The sequence below is a fragment of the Plecotus auritus genome (assembly GCF_963455305.1).
Source record: "Plecotus auritus genome assembly, chromosome: 3".
In the NCBI taxonomy this organism is placed as follows: Eukaryota; Metazoa; Chordata; class Mammalia; order Chiroptera; family Vespertilionidae; genus Plecotus; species Plecotus auritus.
This window is the reverse complement of record NC_137772.1, coordinates 120,758,174-120,783,639: the sequence shown is the minus strand read 5'-3', so window position 1 is coordinate 120,783,639 and position 25,466 is coordinate 120,758,174. Positions and strand designations below refer to the sequence as shown.

At 40.5% G+C, this 25,466-nt stretch overlaps 1 protein-coding gene across 9 annotated transcripts in view; it reads left to right on the top strand.

The window, feature by feature from the left end:
- The window catches only part of FRY (FRY microtubule binding protein), a gene marked incomplete at its 5' end in the record, with an annotated part of 677,381 nt that overhangs the window by 638,513 nt on the left and 13,402 nt on the right, over positions 1–25,466 (top strand). For 7 of the 9 annotated variants that reach the window (XM_080662182.1, XM_080662181.1, XM_080662178.1 and 4 more), the window contains one exon: positions 1,494–1,696. The exons of 1 other annotated variant lie outside the window; for it this stretch is intronic. In XM_080662182.1, coding sequence (XP_080518308.1) covers positions 1,494–1,696 — 203 coding nt within the window. Of the gene's footprint in view, positions 1–1,493; positions 2,939–25,466 lie in introns of those variants that run through there. One more of the 9 variants, XR_013960263.1, reaches the window with a different exon arrangement.

The window sequence follows — 25,466 nt, the reverse complement described above, 5'->3', positions numbered from 1 at the left end:
ATACTTTCAAATGCTAATTTCAAGGGAGGCATAAATCAGACAGCTTTGTTTATGAAGAGCTCTTCACAAACCAGTTTTCCTCTATTGAATTACAAATTATTAGATAAAAGAGAAGACAGTTGATATGTTATTTGCTGTGTTGTAAAGATAGGTTTACTCTTCTTATTCTTCCAGCAAGTATTAACAGGATCCTTAGAATCCATCTTGGCTCAAAAAAGAGAAGACATACAATGCAACTTACATGTCTTTTTCCATATTAAAAAGGCAATTAAAGTTCTACTTTAGAAAAGTAAATTATGCGTTACATAGAAAAGTAAATTATGTGTGTGTCTACATTAGATAATCGTTTTAAATTTTGTGAATTTCTCCTTAATTATTTTAAATCTAGGTAAGTTTTAAATATTGTACAAGCACATACAATATTTAAAACTTGCATAGATTTAAAAGAATTAAAAAGAAGTTCACTTTAAAACTTAAAAACGTATGTACATAAGGCACTCTAATATCTTATTTAAAATCATTACCTCAGAACATTTTAAACCTAACTCTGGAGTAAGTATTTGTATTTAACAAGCATCTGTGTGGAAACAGTCCTTGAGAGCTTTGGTTCTATTGCCTGTAAAATGAGGGAGCTGGGAATGAAGATAATGGGTAAATCAACTCTACAGAGAAAACAAGAATCATCAACTTGCATTACAAAGAGAAAAAAACCTTTAAATTCATGTCAATTTTAAAAAATGCTCTTGAGATCAGATTCCAAAACAGTTGTCTTCCACAATACATTTTAAGAGTGCTAAGTTTTAGGAGTGCTAAGTTTAGGAATGCTAAGTTTTGTAGGTTCTCTCATATGCTTTACTTTTTAACACTCTGAATCTTTTGGGTTTCAGTAATTTTGAGGGAAAATCTTTTACCTCTGTAACATGAGAATTATTACACTGAGATTTTTCCTTCTCTTCCTTAAAAGTATGTCTTTAGTCTCTTTCCATAGCATAGCAATAGTAAGAAAATTTCATTTTTCATAGTCCATGTTGATAAATTTATTGAGCATTTTATGCAAAACTTATTATTTTATACACACTATCTCATTTCATCTTTAAAATTAACCTGTGATATCTTCAGTCCCACAGATGAGAAAAATAAGATGCATAAAAGTCTATTTACTTGACCGTGGTCCCACCATACATTGTAGAATTGGCATTAGAACCCAGCTTTACCCAATTCCCAAGCCTGTTCTGGTGTGCATTTTACTTCTGAATATGCCCTTCTACTTAAATAGACAACACTTTAAAGGAAGTCTTAATCTTTTCTATAAGAAGAACTTCCCAGATGTGGACACATAAATACATACCTTGTAGTAAAGTTTCATTTGTCCTGTTTTAGTTTACCATGATATTAAACTTGTGCTTAACAATACCACATATAATCAATTGTTTTCTTTGGGGGATGTAAAATCCATCCTTGAACTAACTACAGTAAAAATAATTTTTTAACAGCTGCTAAATATGTCCAGGGAACTGAGTGACTTAAAGAAAAATCTGAAGGAGGCCACTGCAGCCATTGCAGCTGACCCTCTTTATATAGAGGGTGTGTGGTCTGAACCAACCTTCACGTCTACCGAAGCAGCCATCCAGTCCATGCTGGACTGCCTGAAGAACAATGAACTTGGCAAGGCTTTACATCAAATCAGGGAATGCAGGTAATTCTATTTCCTTTAGATAGGTTAAAGGAAATGCATGCCTAATAATTACTTTGTCATGGTTGGTAACTAGATCACTACAGAAGGAGTATCTGGATATTTTATATACCTTCTTCTCAGATCTCTGCTGTTACCATAACAGAAACATCAGATTTCAGAACTTATATGTTAAAAGTATTGATGTTGCTTCTGGTGATTTGTCATCCCTAAAATGTTGACACACTTCAAAGTAGACCCCAATAAGAGATCCAAGATGGCAGTGGCATAGGATGATGCTGAAATCACCCACTCCCACAAGCACACTAAAATATACACCTATAGAGAAAGCAGTTATTCCTGAGAGACAGCTGAAGACTGATTGAACAGCTTTTGAACACAAATGAGAGAAAGACGAAATAGAGAAGGCTAGGGGAGCTCTTTGGCATCTGTAGGAAATCTCCAAGAGCAGAGGTGCTGATGAGCACCATTGTCTATGTCCTCCTCCACCTCCATAGGGCAGATGGAAGCTCTATCAGGGTGCTTTGATCTGCTTGTGAGATTACAGCAATGTGTGCCCAGCCCTCTGACCAGAGTCTATTTCAGCTCTGAACAACGGGAGCAAGCAGGAACCACAGGGCATCACAACACATTCCTGGCCTCCCTGCCTGGATCCAATCTAGTCTAACAGGCTAACACCCCAATAAATATCTGCCCAGTTCCAACCAGCCTGCCAAAACTACCAGGTACACAGCCAACACAGAGGTTTCTTCTACACAAGGCAAATTTCTGTATAAGAAATGAGAGAGAGGTCATAGAGAGCAGGCTAGGGAACCACAGGAGCTCTCCAGGAACTGTAGGAATTTCTCCAGGGTTGGAGGTGCCTGTGAGCACTACTATACACACTTGGTCTGCCTGCCTGCAGATGCTTCAGCTTGGTAGCCCAATGCCATAGGCACCAGCTCAACTCCAACTGGCCTTCCAAATTAACCCAGCACACAAACAGCCTACACATAGGTCACTTCTACACAAAGCCACTTTTTCAAGAATGGGAGAGATAGATATTTTGTCAACTTTATACAAATAACATAGAAAGTCAAACAAAATGAAAAAATAAAAATAGAAGAATACCTCTCAAATGAAGGAACAAGAAAAAACCCTAAGGAGTTGGAGATAAGTCATTTGCTTGATAAAAAAAGCATTCAAAGATATAGTTCTAAGGATGCTCACCAAACTTCAGAGTGGGATATAGGACTTTAAAACTACAACAAAGAGAAAGTATAATAAAAGGCCAAAGAGAGCTGAAAAATACAATAATTGAAGTGATAAATACACTAGAAGGAATCAACAGCAGATTAACATACAGAAGAATGTATCAATGACCCAGAACACAGACTAGTGGAAATTAATCAGAACAGCAGAAAATAAAACAATTTTTTAAAGTGCAGATAATTTAAAGAGCCTCTGAGACAAAATCAAGCTCACAAACATTCACATTATAGGCATTCTAGAAGGAGAAGAAAAAGAGAAATGAACAAAAACATTATTTGAAGAAATAATGGCTGAAAACTTTTCTAATCTGGGAAAAGAAACAGCCATTCAGATCCAGGAATCACAGAAATTTCCAAACAAGATGAACCCAAAAAGGCCCACACCAAGATATATGGTAATTAGAATGGCAAAAGTTAAAAACCAAGAGATACTCTTGAAGGAAGCAAGAGAAACACAAGTTATAAACAAAGGAAGCCCCATAAGGCTATCAACTAATTTGCAGCAGCAACTTTATGGGCCAGAAGGGAGTGGCAGGACATCTTCTAAAGTGCTGAAATAAAGGAACCTACAACCTAGATTAATATACCCAGCAAGGTTATCATTCAGAATTGAAGGAGAGATAAAAACAAGCAAAAAGTAAAGGAGTTCATCACCATTAAATTGTTTTTACAATAAATATTAAAGATCTTTAAGGAGAAAAGGGAAAGCAATAATCATAAATTAGAATATATAATGAAAAAATTTCACTGGTAAAGCCAAATATTAAATAAACACAGTGAATCAGACATTTAAAAAGCTACTATAGAATGTAGAGAAACCAAGATGGCAGCATAGGTAAGCACCTAAACTGCTGCCTCGCACAACAATTTCAAAACTACAACTAAAAGACAGAACGGACACCATCCAGAACCACAGGAAAGCTGGCTGAGTGAAAATTCTACAACTAGAAGGAAAGAGAAAAGCTCACAGAGAATTGGAGGTACGGCAAAGGATCTTTGTGCGCGCAGAGAGGAAGGGCGGCTGAGAGCCTGGCTGACTTTCTCTGGCGGAAGGGGGAAGGAAGCCCCCGACTGCAATGAACTCCAGTTCTGACTGCACTGAACCCCAGTTCCGGGCGAGCCTCTGGGGACCCACGCTCTTACAGGGGGAGTCTGGACTCTCGGGCGGAGACTCGGGAGCCGGGGAAGGCAGAGGTCTGAAGGAGCACGCGTGCCAGTGCGCACAAAGGTTGCGGAGGTTGACACAGGCTTTCCCTAGTGGAAGGGAGTCGGAGGCTCCTGACTGCACTGGGCCCCAGTTCTGACTGCACTGAACCCTGGTTCCAGGCGAGCCCCTGGGGACCCACACTCTTGTGGGGGGAGTCTGGACTCTTGGGCGGAGACTCGAGAGCTGGGGAAGGCAGAGGTCTACGAGTGCACGCAAGGGCAAGGCTGACTGGAAGCCAAGACTGTCTGCTCCGCCCTGAGACTCCACCCCATCCAAGCTGAGCACAGAGGCTATTGCAATTTGGCAAGTCTAATCCTATAAGGCTGTCTCCAGCACCGAACTTCTCCCAGCATAGACACAGCTGATCCTTACAGCCAACTGGCCTGGAGGTCAATTCTTCCCAGTGATACAAACAACAATAAAGACTTAATTACAACAAGGCTGTACACACAGTCCACAAAGGGGTGCAACAAGAGTGTCCACCTCAGGATAACTGGGGAGGCCGACCCACTGGGCCATATAGGAAACCTAGCAAACAAATTTACCCTACCAACTCGGGAAGCAGTGAAAATGCGGCGTCAAAGAAACAGATCACAAACGAAAGAAATGGAGGAAAACAAACGACTGGATACAGAATTCAAAACCACGGTTATAAGGCTTTTCAAGAATATCCTAGAAAAGGCCGATAAATATAACGAGACTCTCAAAGATATGAAAAAGGACCAACTAGAAATTAAACATACACTGACTGAAATAAAAAATATTATACAGAGACCCAAAAACAGACTAGAGGGCCGAAACCAGTTTGGCTCAGTGGATAGAGCATCGGCCTGCGGACTGAAGGGTCCCGGGTTCGATTCCGGTGAAGGGCATGTACCTTGGTTGCAGGCACATCCCCAGTGGGGGGTGTGCAGGAGGCAGCTGATCGATGTTTCTCTCTCATCGATGTTTCTAACTCTCTATCTCTCTCTCTTCCTCTATGTAAAAAATCAATAAAATATATTTTAAATAAATAAATAAATAAATAAATAAATAAATAAATCAGTTTCCTATTTAAAAAAAAAAAAAAAACAGACTAGAGGAACACAAGAATCAAGTCAAAGAACTGAAATACAAAGAAGCAAAAAACACTCAACCGAAAAAGCAAAAAGCAAAAAAAAATAAAAAATAAAAAAAGTTGAAGATAGTGTAAGAAGACTCTGGGACAACTTCAAGCGTACCAACATCAGAATTATGGGGGTGGCAGAAGAAGAGAGAGAGCAAGATACTGAAAACCTATTTGAAGAAATAATGACCGAAAACTTCCCCCACCTGGTGAAAGAAATAGACTTACAAGTCCAGGAAGCGCACAGAACCCCAAACAAAAGGAATCCAAAGAGGACCACACCAAGACACATCATAATTAAAATGCCAAGAGCAAAAGACAAAGAGAGAATATTAAAAGCAGCAAGAGAAAAAGTTAATTACCTACAAGGGAGCACCCATACAACTGTCAGCTGATTTCTCAACAGAAACTATGCAGGCCAGACGGGAGTGGCAAGAAATTTTCAATGTGATGAATAGCATGAACCTACAACCAACATTACTCTACCCAGCAAAGCTATCATTCAGAATTGAAGGGCAGATAAAGAGCTTCACAGATAAGAAAAAGCTAAAGGAGTTCATCACCACCAAACCAGTATTATATGAAATGCTGAAAGGTATTCTTAAAGAAGAGGAAGAAGAAAAAAGTAAATATAAAAATTATGAACAACAAATACATATCTATCAACAAGTGAACCTAAAAATCAAGTGAATTAAAAACCTGAGGAACAGAATAATCTGGTGAATATAATAGAATCAGGGGCATAGAAAGGGAGTGGACTGATAATTCTCAGGGGGAAAGGGGTATCTGGGGTTCAGGAAGAGACTGGACAAAAATCATACACCTATGGATGAGGACAGTGGTGGGGGGGGGGAGGTAAGGGCAGAAGGTGGGGTGGGAACCGGGTGGAGGGGAGCTATGGGGGGGGGAAAGGAGGAGAAACAATTGTAATAATCTGAATAAAGATTTATTTAAAAAAATAAAAATAAATAAATAAATAAAAGCTACTATAAATGTCAAAAGACAAAAGTACCAACTCAACTCAAAATACAATTAGTTAGGACAGTGGTCGGCAAACTGCAGCTTGCAAGCCACATGCAGCTCTTTGGCCCCTTGAGTGTGGCTCTTCCACAAAATACCACAGCCTGGGCGAGTCTATTTTGAAGAAGTGGTATTAGAAGAAGTTTAAGTTTAAAAAATTTGGCTCTCAAAAGAAATTTCAATCATTGTACTGTTGATATTTGGCTCTGTTGACTAATGAGTTTGCCGACCACTGAGTTAGGAGATTCATAAAACAAAAAGATATAAAGTACACCAACAAAAACAGAAAGTGTGAGAGGCAAGTCCAAGATGTTGGTGTTGGAAGACACTGATTTAGCCCCCTCCCAGTAACACATTGAACGTGTTATTTAGAGCAGTTCCTCTTGAGAGACAACTGAGGGCCAACTGAACAGCTTCTACACAACAACCAAGAGAGATACAACATAGAGGAGACTGGGACCTCCAGAGCTCTCTAGGAGCTGAGGGAATGCTACAGGACCAGAGGATGGGGGAGCACCATGGGTTACATCTCCCTTGCACTTGAAGAGTGCATTTCAGCTCTGTCCAGGTTCTCTAGCCAACCTACAAACCCACTATAACACATCCACAGCCAACCTCTCATAGTTAGAGATATCAGGATACCATAGCATGAACTCGCAGGGTCCTCCACCCAGAGATTGATCCATCAGATCTAGCAAAGTGCTGCAATACCTATATGCAGGGCAGTGCCATACAGAGAAAGTACACAGATACTGGAGCACTGCTGCACGCAGGCCTACTCCACCCAGAAATAGTATGAAAATAGTAAGGTGCTGCCATGTGAGTGCGTAGGGATGCCCTGTCCAGAGAAATTGTGAAACCAGTGGGGTGATGCAATGTGTGCACTCAGGACAGTCCCACCCAGATCCAGCCCATGCAAAGACAATTAAGGCAACAGGACCACCTGTCCACACATCTGGAAACCCCACCCAAATCAGAAGGGCAAGGAAGCACACACACATATGGCTTCCCCAACTATACTGTGGCCATGGACATGCAGAAAAATACAGAGCTAATTCACATGCCTGTACACCAAGAACGCACTTCCTCTGGCCAATTGGCACACCAGAAACCATTTGTGCGCAACTAGACTACAACCAGCCTGACAAAATTATCCAACACAGAGCCTTCACCAGGGCCACTTCTTCAAGATTGGGAGAGATAACTATTTTGTAACTCATAGGAACAAACACAGAAAGCCAAACAAAATAGAGAGTCAGAAGACTATGCCCCAATTGAAGGAACACAAAACCACAGAGGAAAAAAATCTAATAAAATGAAGGTAAGTAATTTGCCTGATAAAGAGTTCAAAGAAACAATCATAAGAATATTCAAAAAACAAGAGTAGGCCCTGGTTGGGTAGCTCAGTTGGCTGAAGCATTGTCCTGTACACCAAAAGTTTGCAGGTTTGATTCCCAATCAGGGCACATATCTAGGTTGTGAGTTCGATCTCCGATCAGGGTGCATAAGGGAGGTAACTGATTAATGTTTATCTTTCATATATATCTCTCTCTCTTTTTCTGTTTCTCTCTCTCTCTCTCTCTCTCTCTCTCTCTCTCTCTCTCTCTCAAAATCAATAAACATATCCTTGGGTGAGGATTTAAAAAAAAAAAAAAAAAAAAAACAAGAGTAGAAAAGAGGAATTAAGAGAGAACTTCACCAAAGAGTTAGAAAATACAATAAAGTATAAATAAGAGATGAAGAATACATAACTAAAATAAAAAATACATTGCTAGAAATCAACAGATTAGTTGATTACCTGTATACAGAATAGTGGATATCATCCAATCAGAACAGCAAAATTTTTTCTTATTTAAAAACTAGGGGCCCAGCGCGCAAAATTGTGTGAGACCTGGTACCCTGCTGGTGCCTCGTGAGACTGCCCTGAGTCCCGGAGTCCCACCCTGAGGGGCCGGCGCCACACGGAACTTCCCCGAGTCCCACCTCGTGGCCAGTGCCGCAGGACTCCCTCGATGCACCTCCTGGTCAAGTCCCCACTGGCACTGCAGGAGGCAAGACCCAGAAAGTGTCTCACAGCCGCTGCCACCGCAAGAGGAGGCGGGATCCAGAAAGAGTCCCACTGCCACCGCCACCACTGCCACCGCTGCCTTGGAAGGCAGGACCCAGAAATCAGCCCACTACCCTGGCGGGACCTAGAAATTCACCCATGCCTCCAGTCAAGTCTTCCAGAGTCAAGTCCCCACCCTCTCGCACACGCCTTGCCGCGCACGCAGCCTCCTGCTGATCAGTCATTACGGCATGAGGGCGTCACGACCACAGGCTTTTTATAGAGAGAGACAAGGATAGGACCTAGCCTGTTTGGCTCAGTGGATAGAGTATCAGCCTGCAGACCAAAGGGTCCTAGGTTTGATTCCAGTCCAGGGCACATACCTCAGTTGCAGGATCCTCCTTAGCCCGGGCCCTGGTCAGGGCTCATGCAGGAGGCAACCAATCAATGTGTCTCTCTCACATCTATGTTTCTCTCTGTCTTTCCCTCTCTCTTCCACTCTCTCTAAAAATCAATGGAAAAATATCCTCGGATGAGGATTAAAAAAAAATAAGGATACTATAAGAGACCTCTAGGTCAATATCAAGTGTTGTAACCAGCTCATTAGAGGGATTACAAAAGGTGGAGAGAAAGAAAAACACATAAAATATATTTGAAGAAATAATGGCGCCCAGCCAGCATGGCTCAGTGGTTGAGCATCGACTTATGAACCAGGAGGTCACAGTTTGATTCCCAGTCAGGGCATAACCTGGGTTGCAGCTCAATCCCCAGTGGGGAGTGTGCAGAAGGCAGCCAATCAGTTATTCTCTCTCATCTTCGATGTTTCTATCTTTCTCTCTCTCTCCCTGCCTCTCTGAAATCAATAAAAATATATAAAAAGAAAAAGAAAAGAAAAGAAATAATGGCTGAAAACTTTCCTAATCTGGGGAAGGAAACTGACATCGAATCCAGGAAGCAAGGAAAGTTCCAAACAAGATGAACACAAAAAGGCCCAAATCAATGTATATTATAATTAAATCGGCAAAATTAAAGATAAATAGACAATCTTGAAAAAGGCAAGAGGAACCCTAGCTGGTTTGACTCAATGGATAGAGCATCTGCGCACTAAAGGGTCTCGGGTTTGCTTCTGGTCAAGGGCACATGCCAGGGTTGCAGGCTTGATCCCCAGTAGGGGGTGTGCAGGAGGCAGCCAATCAATGATTCTCTCATCATTGATGTTTCCATCTCTCTCTCCCTCTCCCTTCCTCTCTGAAATCAATAAAAATATATTTTTTAAAAAAGAAAAAGGCAAGAGGAAAAAATGAGTTATATGCAAAGGAATCCTATAAGGCTATCAACTGAGTTCTCAGCAGTAACTTTAAAGGTCATAAGGGAGTGGCAGAACAACTTTAAAATGCTGAAAGAAAGGGACCTACAATCTGGAATAATTTACCCAGCAAGGTTATTCAGAATTCAAGGAAAAATAAAAAATTTTCCAAGACAAGCACAAACTAAAGTTCACCACCCCTAAATCTTTAAAAGAAATATTGAAGGATCTTCTTCATACAGAATAGAAAAAGGCATCACCAGAAATAAGAAACTACAGGAAAGAAAAAACCTCACTGGTAAAGGCAAATATGTAATAAACACATATAATAAGCACAGTGAATCAACCACTTAAAAAGCTTAAATGAAGGTTAAAAGACAAAGGAAGCAAAATTAACTACAGCTACAATACAGAGGGATACAGAAAACAAAAATATATAAAGCATGATGTAAAAACAAAGCATGGATGAGGGAGTGAAAATGCAGTGCTTTTAGAATGCATTTGGATTTAAACAACTATCAGCTGAAAACAGACTGCTATAGATATACTAGTAAATGGATATATATGGACCTCATGGTAGCAACAAACAGAAAACCTACACAACATAAACAAAAAAGTCAATAGAAAAAAGAAAACCAGGAATTCAAAAGGAAACAAGAAGAAAGGAACAGGGAAACAACAAAATGTCAATAATTACATACCTATAAATAAATAAATGTAACTGACTAAATGCTCTAATCAAAAGACATATAGTGACTAAATGGATTTAAAAAAACAAGACACACCCTGGCCAGTATGGCTTATTTGGTTGGAGGATCGTCCTATGTACAGAAAGGTTGCCAGTTCAGTTACTGGTCAGGACCATACCCAGGTTGCAGGTTCAATCCCCAGTGGGGGCACATATAGGAGATAACCAATTGATATTTCTCTTCTCTTCTCTCTCTCTCCCTCGCTTTCTTTCTCCCTCACCCTCTCTCTAAAATCAGTAAAACATATGCTCAGGTGAGGATTAAAAGAAACAAAAAACAATACCCATCAATGTGCTGCCACAAGAGACTCACTTTAGATCAAAAGACACACTCAGACAAAGTGAGGGATGGAAAAAGATATTCCATTCATATAGAAATAACTAGAAAGCTGAGGTAGCAATACTCATTATCAGACTAAACAGACTTTAAAACAATGTATTTAAAGCAAATATTAATGGAAATAATGGCAGAAATAAACAATCACACATAATAATTGGGGACTTTAACATCACATTTACTTCAATAGATAGATCATCAAGACAGAAAATTAATAGTGAAATGATGGCTTTATGTGTTACATTAGGAAAGATTCACTTATTAGACATTTATAGATCATTTTATCCCCAAACTGTAGAATGCCCATTTTTCTCAAGGGTACATGAAACATTTTCCAGGACAAATCATATATTAGGACACAAAACAATGATCAAAAATTCAGAAAAACTGAAATTATATCAAGCATATTTTCCAAATATAATGGCATGAAACTATAAATCAATTACAGGACAAAAACTGGAAAGAACGTAAGTATGTGGAGATTAAACAGCATGCTACTATACAATCAATGGATCAAACAAGAAATCAAAAATTACCTTGAGACAAATGCAAATGAAACACAATTTCCGAATGCAGAAAGATGGTGACTGGCAAGAAGGTAAGGAGGGAGAGTGTGTGAGGGAGCGATAGAGGAGTGTGTAGACATGTGTGGTGTGTGTGTGTGAGCTAGGGACAGTTAGATCCTGCAGGTCTTCCAGGGGGGTGCCAAACCGGGCAGTCTTAGATGGTGAAACCCTGCTGCCACTGCAAACACTCTGGGGAGGACTCCGCCGGCACAGAAATCACGCCATCTTGAAGAACAGAACTGCTTGAGACTAGGATCCTAGCCTCGCCATCACCCAACCTGGTCTCAGATGCAAACCAGGACCCTACAGCCACTCGGGTAAAAGACCTGTGACCACAGCTGCAGACCCAGGGACACCAAGACTCCAGGCATCCTGGCCATGGATTTCTGTGAGTCACAGAGCCCATCCCCCTCCCCGCCAGCCTGTGGCAGGGGGCATAGGAACTGCTATACCCTCTCCACGCAAGCAGGCCTCCTGCCCACACACAGCGGCAGCGCGCTACCTGAATTTGAGACTTGGTGCGCAGACACGGGGAGTTTGTTTCCCACAGCACACACCTGCGCAACCAGACCCCACACCCACACAGGGAGGCTGCGCTGAATTTGAGCCTGGGTGCGTGGACACAGGGAATTTGTTTCCCACAGCGTGCACTGCCACAACAGGGAGGCTGCTCTGAATTTGAGCCTTGGTGCGCAAACATAGCGTGCACTCCCATGACTAGACCCAACGCCCATACAGGAAGGCTGCGCTGAATTTGAGCCTGAGCGCATAGACATAGGGAATCTGTTCCTTGCAGCGTGCACTGGCACAACTAGATCGCAGGTCCGCACAGGGCAGCTGTGCCACCTGACTTTGATTCTGGGTGAGGGCACATGGAAGTTTGTCTCCCTCAGTGCAGGAGTGGACCTCCCGCCAACACAGGGGGGCTGTGTAACCCGGTCCCCCAAGCAGACCAGGGAACCTCATTCTCCACGCAAGAGACACCACTGAACACCAGTGACTTGACTCTGTTTCTCATCACCTGCACATAGGATCCCTGATTCCAAGTATACGCACACTAAGAGCCAGTGACTCTAATTCTTGGCGCATGTGCACACAGGTATCCTGATTCTCAGCAAGAGGCTTCACCAAGTGAGAGAGACTCCAATACTCAATTCTCGGCGTGGGTACAGGGGGACACTGACTCCTGGCACACGATAGGAGACTCTGATTTTTAGCACACAACAGCAGGGTCTTTTTTTCAGCACGGCGCAGGTGGGGTCCCTGATTCTAGGTGCACACACAAGGCTGCACTGAGCACCAGTGACTCTGATCCTGGGCGAGCGTGGCTCCCACAGACCTGTGGCAGCCACACGTCTTGGTGTCAGAGCTTGTCAGTGACACTTATGTGGCGTGAAAGCCCCAGTGCACACAGTCCAAGGTCCCCACAACTTGGTGATTGGACTTTCTAGTGATAGAATGGGGAGACAATGAAGTAACCCCCAGAGGAAAGAAAGAGAAATAGCCAAGAAAGGAAATAAGTGAAACTGAGGCATGCAACGTGACAGAAAAAGAATTCAGAGTAATGGTCATACAGTTCATAAACCGGATGGATGAGAAAAATCAACAACCTATGCAAAAATCAGGAAGAAATCAAAAGTGATATAGCTACAATCAAAAACACCATGGAAGGTTTCAACAGTAGAATAGAAGAAGCAGAGGACCGAATTAGTGAGTTAGAAGAACAGATAGAGAAACAAGCCCAATCTGAACAGCAACTGGAGAAAAAAATAAAAAGGAGGAGGAGAGCCTAAGGGAGCTTTGGAAAAACACAAAATGAAGTAACATACATATAATAGGGGTGCCAGAAGGACAAGAAGAGCACCAAGGATTAAAGAATCTATTTGAAGAAATAATGACAGAAAACTTCCCAGATATAGGGAAGAAAAAAGTTACACAAGTACAGAGAGTCCCAAGCAAGATGAATCCCAAAAGACCCACACCAAGACATGCCATAATTATAATAGCAAATGTTAATGACAAAGAGAGAATCTTAAAGGCTGCAAGAGAGAAACAGAGAGTTATCTACAAAGTATCCCGCATCAAATTATCAAATGAAACACATCAAGCTAGAAGGGAATGGAATGAAGTATACAAAGTAATGCAAATCAAAGGTTTGAATACAAGAATACTCTATCCAGCAAGACTACCAATCAAAACTGAAGGGGAAATCAGGAACTTCGCAGACAAATAAAGGATAAGGGAGTTTATCACTACCAAGCCAGCAATGCTAAAGGGAATGCTGTAAAAAGATATCGAGTGACTAAATGGATAAGAAAACATGACCCATACGTATGCTGTCTACAAGAGACCCACCCCAGAACAAGGGACTCACAGATTGAAAGTGAAGGGATGGAAAAAATATCTATCAGGCAAATGCAAATGAAAAAAAAAAGCTGGGGTAGCAATATTTATATCTGACAAAATAGACCTCAAAGGGAAGACCATAACAAGAGACATCAAGTGTCATAATCCTAAAGCGATCGATACAACAAGAGGATATAACTCTGGTAAACATTTATGCACCTAATGCAGGAGCACACAAATACATAAAACTTCTGGAAGATATCAGGGGAGAGATTGACAGCAACACAATCATAGTATGAGACTTTAATACCCCATTAATATCACTGGATAAATCCTCTAGACAAGAAATTAGCAAAGAAACTTCAATCCTAAACAACTCACTATATCAGATGGACTTAATCGACATCTTCAGAACATTCCACCCCAAAACTACAGAATATACATTTTTCTCAAGTGCACATGGGACATTTTCAAAGATAGACCACATAGTGGGTCACAGGCAAAGTCTATCCAAATTCAAGAGGACTAAAATCATATCAAGTATCTTCTCAGATCACAATGGCATAAAATTAGAAATCAACTACAGTAAAAACAATCACAAAAATTCAAACACTTGGAGGCTGAATAGCATACTATTAAACAATGACTGGGTTACCAAAGAGATCAAGAAGAAATAAAAATCATCCCGGAAACAAATGACAATGAAAACACAACAATCCAAAATCTATGGGACACAGTGAAAACAATCCTGAGAGGGACATTCATAGGATTACAGACGTACCTCAAAAAAAGAACAAACAGTCCAGCTTCTCCCCTTAGGAGTTTAGGTCCCCAGTGTCTCCCCAAAAACTGGAGTTCAGAGTAATCGGGAGCTTGTCTCCCTTTGGGTTGAAAAAAGCAGCACACCCAGTCGCCCGTCACCAGCCCGATTCGCGCGCCTCCATACCTCAGCTTTTCAGCGCTTGTGCATGTCTCAATGCTCTTTCATCTTTCCTTCTAGTTGTAGAACTTCCACTCAGCCAGCTTTCCTGTGGTTTTGAGTGACAGACGTTTTGTCTTTTAGTTGTAGTTTTGAAATTGTTGTGCAAGGCAGCAGTTTAAGTGTTTACCTATGCCACCATCTTGGTTCGGGGAGAAGCTGGACTGTCTGCCATCTGGTCAGAAAGTGAGGGTGACTTTCTTGCAGAGGTGCACACACCAATCACTGTTTAGCGCGCTGGAGCACGGGATGCGGGGACTTGGAAAAGTGGAGACACAGAGACAGCTGACTGGCAGCCATCACTGTTTGCCACACTCTAGCCTAGTGACTCCCTGAGACCCCGCCATGCACAATCTACAAACACACCCAAGCTCCACGCAGCAGCTTTTGCATATAAATGGTCTGCCCTATCGCAGCTTAACCTAACAAACTGCAGCTCTGGTCAGACAGCTCCAAAACCTCCAAACTCCAAGCAAAGAGGAGAAAACTATAGTTCTCACTGTAGCTCCTGCTGGGTGGCCTCAGACAGTAGCTGACCTGCACCCCATTAGAGATCCAGAAGCTAGTGTATCTAGTGGTCAGTGTGAGACAACACCAGATTTCAACTACTCACATCCATAAGTGACACATTCAAGAGGCAGACTCAGTGAGCACCAAAGCCCCACTGAAGCCAGTACTGCCCCATAAGCGTGTCTCCAGCACAGCAGTTCTTCCATTATAGACACAGCGGGTCCTCACAGCCAATTGGCCTGGAGGTCAATTTCTCCCAGTGTACCAACAGCAATCAAGGCTTAACTACACCAAGACTTTGCACTCAGCCCACAAAGGGGTGCACCAAGAGTGTCCACCTCAGGTGATAGGCTGAACCACTGGTCACCTACCACAGAAAACCACTCCATCAACAGAGGGAAGCAGCAAAATGTGGAGACAAAGAAACATGTCACGAATGAAAGAAATGGAGGAAAGCAAACTACTGGACATAGAGTTCAAAACCACATTTATAAGGTTACTCAAGAATCTTCTAAAAACCGCTGAGAAACTTGAGGAGCTTAGTGAACCTTCAAGGACCTTAATGAGAATGCCAAAAAAATGGAAAAGGACCAGTCAGAAATTAAGCATACACTATCTGAAATAAAAAATATATAGAAATTCAACTGTAGATCACAGGACCCCAAGAATCAAACCAAAGATCTGAAATATGAAGAAACAAAAAACACCCAACCAGAAAAACAAAAAGAAAAAAGAATCCAAAAATATGAAGATAGTGTAAGAAGCCTCTGGGACAACTTTAAGCGAACCAATATCTGAATTATTGGGGTGCAGAAGAAAAGAGAGAGCAAAATATTGAAAACCTATTAGAAGAAATAATGACTAAAAACTTTCCCTACCTGGTGAAAAAAATAGACTTACAAATCCAGGAAGCGCAGAGAACCCCAAACAAGAGGAATCCAAAGAGGACCACACCAAGACACATTATAATTAAAATGCCAAGGGCAAAAGACAAAGAGAGAATCCTGAAAGCAGCAAGAGAAAAACAGTTACCTACAAAGGAGTACCCATACGATTGTCAGCTGATTTCTCAACAGAAACTATGTAAGCCAGAAGGGAGTGGCAAGAAATATTCAAAGTGATGAACAGCAAGGACCTATAACCAAGATTACTCTACCCAGCAAAGCTATCATTTAGAATTGAAGGTCAGATAAAGAGTTTCACAGACAAGAAAAAGCTAAAGAAGTTCATCACCACCAAACTAGGATTATATGAAATGCTGAAGGGTATTCTTTAAGAAGAGGAAGAAGAAGAAAAAGGCAAAGATAAAAATTATGAACAACAAAATGACAACAAATACATACCTACCAACAAGTGAATCTAAAAATCAAGTGAATAAAAAATCTGATGAACAGAATGGACTGATGAATATAATAGAATCAGGGACATAGAAAGGGAGTGGACTGACAATTCTCAGGGGGAAGGGGGTATGAGGGGTGCTGGAAGAGATTGGACAAAAATCTTACACCTATGGATGAAGACGGTGGCGGGGGTAAGGGCATGGAGTGGGGTGGGGGATCAGGTGGAGGGGAGCTATGGGGGGAAAAAAAGAGGAACACCTGTAATAATCTGAACTATAAAGATTTTAAAAAAAGAACAAACAAACAAACAAAAAAAAAACAAGAAAAACTGGTAATAAAACATATAATTCTGCAACTTGAAGAATTAGAAAGAGAGCAACAAGAAAAGCCCAGCATAAGCAGAAGGAAGGAAATAATAAAGATCAGAGCGGAAATAAATGACATAGAGACCAAAAAAAACCCACAATAATACAAAAGATCAATGAAACCAAGAGCTGGTTCTTTGAAAGGATAAACAAGATTGATAAACCTCTAGTCAGGCTCACCAAGAAGCAAAGAGAAATGACCCAAATAAACAAAATCAGAAAAGAAAGAGGTGAAATAACAACAGACCCCACAGAAATATGAAGAATCATTATATATATATATATATATATATATGTATATATATATATATATATATATATATATACTATGAACAACTCTACTTCTACAAACCAGTCAACTAGAAGAAATGGACATATTCCTAGAAAAATACAACCTTCCAAAACTCAACCAGGAAGAATCAAAAAATCTGAATAGACCAATAACTATGGAGGAAATTGAAGCTTTAATCAAAAAAGCCTGAGACCAAATGGCTTCACAGGGGAGTTTTATCAAACATTCAAAGAAGAAATAAAACCTATCTTCCTCGACTATTCCAAAAAATTCAAGAGGAAGAAGCAATTCCAAGCTATTTTATGAAGCCAGCATTACCCTAATCCCAAAACCACATAAAGACAATACAAAGAAAGAGAATTACAGGCCAATATCCCTCATGAACATAGATGCCAAAATTCTCGACAAAATTCTCGAATTACATTAGAAAGATCATACCATGACCAAGTGGAATTTATTCCGGGGATGCAAGGATGATACAATATCTGCAAATCAATAAATATGATACACCACATAAACAAACTGAGAAATAAAAACCATATAATCATATCCAATGATGCAGAAAAAGCATTTGATAAAATCCAACACCCTTTCTTGATAGAAATTCTCAGCAATGTGGGATAGAAGGATCATACCTCAACATAATAAAAGCCATAAATGACAAACCCACAGCCAACATCATACTCAATGGGCAAAAACTAAAACCATTTCCCCTAAGAACAGGAACAAGACAGGGATACCCACTCTCACCACTCCTGTTCAACATAGTACTGGAAGTACTAGCCATTGTGATCAGACAAGAAGAAGAAATAAAAGGCATCCAAATTGGAAAAGAAGAAGTAAAACTGTCCTTATTCTCAGATGACATGATATTGTACATAGAAAACCCCAAATACACCATAAAAAAACTACTAGACTTAATAAATTAATTCAGCAATGTAGCAGTATACAAAATTAACACTCAGAAGTCTATGGCTTTTCTACATAACAATAATGAACTCATAGAAAGAGAAAGTTAAAAAGCAATCCCATTTGCCATTGCAACAAAAAAATTAAGATAGCTAGGAATAAATTTAACCAAGGAGACAAAGGACCTGTACTCAGAAAATTTTAGGAAACTGAAAAAGAGATAGAGGAAGACATGAACAAATGGAAGAATATACCATGTTCATGGATTGGTAGAATCAACATCATTAAAATGTCCATGCTAAAAGCAATCTACAGATTCAATGCATTCCCCATTAAAATACCAACGGCATACTTCAAATTCTCCAAAAATTCATCTGCAATTTAAAAAAAAAGACCCCAAATAGCTGCAGCAATCTTGAGAAAGAAGAACAATGTTGGATGGATCACAATATCAGACATCAAGCTATACTACAAAGCCATTGTTCTCAAAACTGCCTGGTACTGGCACAAGAACATACATATAGACCAGTGGAAGAGAACAGAGAACCCAAAAATTTACACAAGCCATTATGCTCAATTAATATTTTACAAAGAAGGCAAGACCATACAATGGAGTCAAGACAGTCTCTTCTATAAATGGTGTTGGGAAAACTGGACATGTACTTGCAAAAAATGAAACTAGACCACCAACTTACTCCATACATGAAAATAAACTCAAAATGGATAAAGGACTTAAACATAAGATGGGAAACCATAAAAATCTTAGAAGAAGCCATAGACAGCAAAATATCAGACAATTGTTGTAGCAATATATTTAACAATACAGCTCCTAGGGCAATGGAAACTAAGGAGAAAATAAACAAATGGGACTACATCAAAATAAAAAGCTTTTTCACAGCAAAAGAAACCATCAACAAAACAATAAGAAAGCCCACTGCATGGGAGAACATATTTGACAATGTTATCTCTGATAAGGGTTTAATCTCCAACATTTATAAAGAACTCATACAACTTAACAAAAGGAAGATAAATAATCAAATCAAAAAATGGGCAAAGGACCTAAATAGACACTTTTCAAGAGAGGACATTCAGAAAGCCAAGAGACATATGAAAACATGCTCAAAGTCACTAATCATCCAAGAGATGCAAATCAAAACAACAATGAAGTACCACCTCACACCTGTCAGAATGGCTATCATCAACAAATCAACAAACTACAAGTGCTGGAGAGGATGCGGAGAAAAAGGAACCCTCCTTCACTGCTGGTGGGAATGCGGACTGGTGCAGCCACTGTGGAGAAGAGTATGGCGTTTCCTCAAAAAATTAAAACTGGAACTGCCATTTGACCCAGTAATCCCACTTCTAGGAATATATCCCAAGAAAACAGAAACACCAGTCAGAAAGGATATATGCACCCCTATGTTCATAGCAGCACAATTTACCATAGCTAAGATTTGGAAACAGCCTAAGTGCCCATCAGCAGATGAATGGATTAAAAAACTGTGGTACATCTTCACAATGGAATACTACGCTGCTATAAAAAAGAAGGAATTCTTACCATTTGCAACAGCATGAATGGAACTGGAGAGCATTATGCTAAGTGAAATACACCAGTCAGTGAAAGAAAAATACCACATGATCTCACTCATTTATGGCTAATAAAAAACATTATAAACTGATGAACAAAAATAGATACAGAGGCAGAGAAGCATCGAACAGACTGTCAAACTACAGCAGGAAGGCTGAGGAGAGTTGTGGGGGAGGTAAGAGATCAACCAAAAGACTTGTATGTATGCATATAAGTATAACCAATGGACGCAAGACACTGGGAGGGGGGTGGCAGGACAGTAGGGGAGGTTGGGGGAAGGTCAATGGGGGAAAAAAGAAAAGAAACACAACTTTCCAAAATTTATGGAATGCAGCAAATGCACTTGTAAGAGAGAATTTAAGTTATACAAGCCTATCTCAAGAAATAGGAATAGTCCGAAATAGACAATATAATTTTATACTTAATGTAACTAGAAAAAGAACAACAAACAAACCAAAGTAGAAAGAAGGAAATAATAACGATCAAAGGAACAATGAACAAAATAGAGCTTAAAAAATAGAAAAGAGCAAAGAACTAAGAACTGATTCTTGGAAAAGATAAGTAAAATTGGTAAACCTCTACTCAAGATAAAGAGAGAGGGGCCTAAATAAATAAAATCAGAAATGAAAGAGGAGCGATTACAACTAACACCACGGTAATACAAAGGATCATTAAAGAATACTATGAACAATTGGATGCCAAAAAAATTGGACAACCCAGAAGAAATGGATAAATTTCTAGAAATATACAACCTTCCAAGACTAAACCAGAAATGAAAAGAAAATATGAACAGACCTATTACTAGCAGTAAAATTAAAGCAGTAATTTAAAAAATCCTAACAAAAGCCCAGGACCAGACAGTTTCACAGGTGAATTCTACCAAACATGTTTTGTTTTATTTTGTTTTGTTTTTAAGAATTAATACCTATCCTTCTCAAGGTATTCAAAAATACTGAAGAGGAAGAACATTTCCAAACTCATTATACAAGGTCATCATTACCCTGATACCTAAACCAACTAAGACACTACCAAAAAAATGAGAATTACAGGCCAGTCGCAGCGATGAACATAGATGAAAAAATTTCTCAAAAAAATATGAGCAATCTAAATGCAAAAATACATTTAAAATATTATACACCATGACCAAGTAGGATTTATAACAAGGATGGAAGGATAGTTTAATATCCACAAATCAATTAATGTGATACAGCACATAAACAAACCCACAGCCAAAAATTTTATCTAATAAAGAGGGAATATGCTAATTGACCCTCACACCATTGCAAACATGGTGGCACCCACAGCCAATAAGGAGGGAATATGCTAATTAACTGTCACGCCCTCAAAGATGGCGGCACCCACAGCGACAAGATGGCAGCACCCAGTCCCTTCAGTCCCACCGTGGCCTGAGGTGCAGGCAAGCCTCAGATGGTGGCTGCCCAGACCCCCAGGGCCGGCCCGAGGTGCAGGCAAGCCTTGGATGGCAGCTGGCCAGCCAACGCCCAAGGCACAGGCAAGCCTCGGATGGTGGCTGCCCAGCCGCGCGGGGCCACCCAAGACTCAGGTAACCAGGGCCGGCCAAGGCTTGCCCTGCTGGCAGTGGCAGCAGCAGAGGTGTGATGGGGGCATCGCCTTCCCCTGATCTCCAGGTCCCCTCCCACCCCTGAGGGCTCCCGGACTGTAAGAGGGGGCAGACCGGGCTAAGGGACCCCCCTCCAGTGCATGAATTTTCATGTACCAGGCCTCTAGTCATATGATAATCTCAAAAGATGAAGGAAAAAAGCAATTTACAAAATTCAACATCCATTTATGATTTTAAAGAAAACTCTCAACAAAGTGGTTAGAGAAGGAACTTACCTCAAAATGATAAGGCTATATATGACAAGCCCATAGCTAACATCATGCTAGTTGGTGAAAAGCTGAAAGCTTTTTCTTTAAGATCAGAAATAAAAATGCTGACTCTCACCACTATTATTCAACATACAAGGTGGACAAAAGTAGGTTTACATTAGTTGTATGGAAAATAATATAATAAGTAATAAATAATACAAGAATAAACTCTGTGTTTCACATACTCACAACTGTAAAACTACTTTTACCCCACCCTGTAGTATTAGAAGTCCTGGCCACAGAAGGTAAGAAAAAGAAATAAAGGGCATCTAGATTGGAAAGGAAAAGATAAAATGGTTGCTGATAGTAGATTATGTGAAACTATATAAGGAAAACCCTAAAAACTCCACAAAAAAGTCATTAATAAATGAATGCAGCAATATAGCAGGACACAAAATGAATATACACTAATAATGAATCATCAGAAGGACAAATAAAGAAGAAAGTCTCATCTACAATTGCATCAAAATAATATACCTAGGAATAAATTTAAACAAAGAGGTAAAAAAACCTATACTCTGAAACCATAATATTGAAGAAAGGTATTCAAGAAGGCACAAATTAATGGAAGGATATACCATGTTCATGATTTGAAAGGATTAATAACCATACTACCCAAATCTATCAAAGCAGTCCTTTTTAAAATTCCAATGCCATTCTTCTCAAAACTAGAACAAGTAATCTTAAAATCTATATGAAATCACAAAAGACCACAAATGCCAAAGCAATCTTGAGAAAGAACAAAGTTTAAGGTATCATGTCCCCTGGTTTTAAACTATACTACAAACAAATATAAATCAGATATAAGGTGGTGGCAGAGTAGATGGAAGCTATACTCACCTACTTTCAGGACCTTGGAAGTAAACTAAAACATATAGCAATCAATCAGAATAATCAACTGAAGACTAGCTGAAGATAAGTCTTACAACTAAAGATTTATAGAAGAAGCTACATAGAGACTGGTAGGAGGTACAGAGACCAATAAGGGCTGACCCACTCCTTTGAGCCACAGCCGAGATTCCACGGGGTATCTCAGCTGTAAAAGATCCTGCTAAAACGCATAGGGACTCAACCCCAAGCTAGACTTCTGAACCCAGTGCACCAGAGCCGGGAAGATGTGCCCACATGACATCTGGCTGTGAAAACCAGTGGGGATTCTATCTGCCAGGGAGAGATGGAAGTCTGTTAGAGACACAGGTGCCCTTTTAAAGGGCTAATGCACAAAATATCACTTGTAGCCACTCACTCTGGGCTCTGTTGGAGGGAGGGTAGAGCAGACTAGAGTCATGTGAGGAGAGCCTTAAGTTTGTGGCTCTGAGGAAAGAGTTAAGGGAACAGCCCACAGGATTCCCTGTGTGGAGTCAGTCTACTGCACAGCAGATGTATCTTTCTTGGGTGGAGCATGCTCCTTCATCTGGTATCAGCTTGAGGTAATGCAACAGCCCCACCATCTGGTCTCCCTGTTGATTCATCCTGTGGCACTTCCGCCCTGCTAAGAAGTCAGGTGTCTGGGGCAGGGTATAGAGGTCTAGGCAAACTAAGGAGGTGTCAGTGACTGAATTATGTGGCTTAGGGGCTGGGGGCCATTCCCCCTACTTTCCTTTGAACTTGACTAGGTTCCACCCCCTCACAGGAGATCCGTTAGCTCCACTTTCTGGGCTCCTGACTGCCCCACCATTTTGACTCAGTGGCTCCACCCTGCCAAGGTTTGGGCAGAAATGGAGACAAACTGAGTATTGCTAGAGGCTCTTCTAGTGACTGAGCCTAACAGGCAGCTGACAGGTAAAGGCAGGGGGAGGCAGACCTCAGGGTTTCTTTTGCTGACCTGTCCCTGGGTCAGTGCTGGTACAAGTCAGCAGTGTTATGCAGCTTAGTCCTTCCTGCACACACCCAGATCCAGTAGAGCCAGTCACAAACAGTGGATTACTTTGTAGCTCCAAACACATTGCCCACGGCCAGTCATAGTACGTGTCTGACATTAGCCTGCATCAGAGTCCCTCCCAAGAGGCCCCAAAATGAATACACCAAGTGGCCAGCTTCAGACTACTTCAAAGCAGGATCCAATTAGCTCCATGAGTGGCATATCCAAAGGGATATTTCAGTAGGCACAAGACCCTGCAGACATAAATCCCACTCTGTATGGTCAGAACCTCATACACTGTGATTAAGGTTGATCTTCACAGTCAGCCAGGCTGAGGGTCAGCCTCAGAAATTAATGGGCCAATTGCAATCAAGATTCAATTACATCAGGAGGGCCCACCTAACACACACACACAAGGGACATTCCTATAGCACCCACCACAGGTGATCAAAGGGACTGTACCACAGGGTTCCACAGTACACCTACTGCATAAGGCCAACCTACCAAGACTTGGAGTCATAACAGATCTACCTACTACATAGAAACAAACACAAAGAGGCAGCAAAAATGGGGAGACAAATGAAAACAGGAGAAATCTTCAGAAAAAGTTCTAAATGAAATGAAGGCAAGAAATTTACCAGATACAGAGTTCAAAACAGTGATTACAAGGATGCTCAAGGAGCATAGGAGAAGAATAGATATCAACAAGAACTTAAAGAGATAGTAAGCATAAAAACAGATATAGAAACCATTTAAAAAGAAACAGTTAGAAATGAAGAATACATTAGAAGAAATATATAGTGGATGGATAAAGCAGAGGGGATCAAATCAGCAATTTGGAAGGCAAGGTAGAAGACAACAGCCAATCAGAGCAACAAAGAGAAAAAAAAAGAACAAAAATGAGCATAGATTAAGGGACCTTTGGTACAACAATGAAGCAAAACAACATCTGAATCAGAAGGAGACGAGAGCTAGCAAAAAAAATGGGAACCTATTTGAAGAAATAATGACAAAAACTTCCCTAACGTGCTGAAGGAAAAAGACACACAAGCTAGGAATTACAGAGAATCCCAAACAAGATAAACCCAGAGAGGCCCACACTAAGACACATCATAATTAGAGTGACAAAAATTAAAGACAAAGAGAGAACCTTAAAAGCAGCAAGAGAAAGACATTTCATTACCTACAAGGGAGTTCTGATTAAGACTGTCAGCTGATTTATCAACAGAAACATTTCAAGCCAGAAAGGATTGCCATGAAATGTTTATTTTTTAGTATATATTTTTACTGTTTATAGTACTACAGATGTCTCCCATTTTCCCCCCTTTTACTCCCCTTCTCCCAGCCCCTACACACACCCCAGGTCTTCGCCACCCTATTGCCCGTATCCATGGGCTATGCATAAAAGAATATAAGTTCTTTGGTTTCATTCTTCTCATCCCCCCACCCCCACATCAAGGTATGCCAGTCTGTTCCATGCCTCCACGCTTTCGGTCTTACTTTGTTGGTCATTTTGTTCATTAGATTCCACAAATAAGTGAGATCATGTGATATTTGTCTTTCTGAGATTGGTTTATTTCACTTAGCATAATATTCTCCTAGTCAATCCATGCTGTCCCAAAGGGTAATATATCACTCTTTTTCACAGCTGTATAGTATTCCATTCTGTAAATGTCCCACAGCTTTTTTTATCCATTCATCTATTGATGGGCACTTGGGCTGTTTCCAAATCTTAGCTATTGTAAATAATGCTGCTATAAACATAGGGTTGCATATATTCTTTCTGATTGATATTTCAGGGTTTTTAGGTTATATTCCAAGTGGTGGATTGCAGGGTCAAACAGAAGTTCCATATTTAATTTTTTGAGGAAATTCCATACTGTTTTCCATAGTGGCTACACAAATCCACATTCCCACCAGCAGTGAACTAGTGTTCTCTTTTTTCCACATCCTTGCCAGCACTTGCTTGATGATTTGTTGATGGTAGCCATTCATCCTTGCCAGCACTTGTTTGATGATTTGTTGATGGTATGAGGTGATAATCTCATTGTGATTTTAATTTGCATTTCTCTGAACTTTGAGCATTTTTTCATGTCTCTTGTCCATT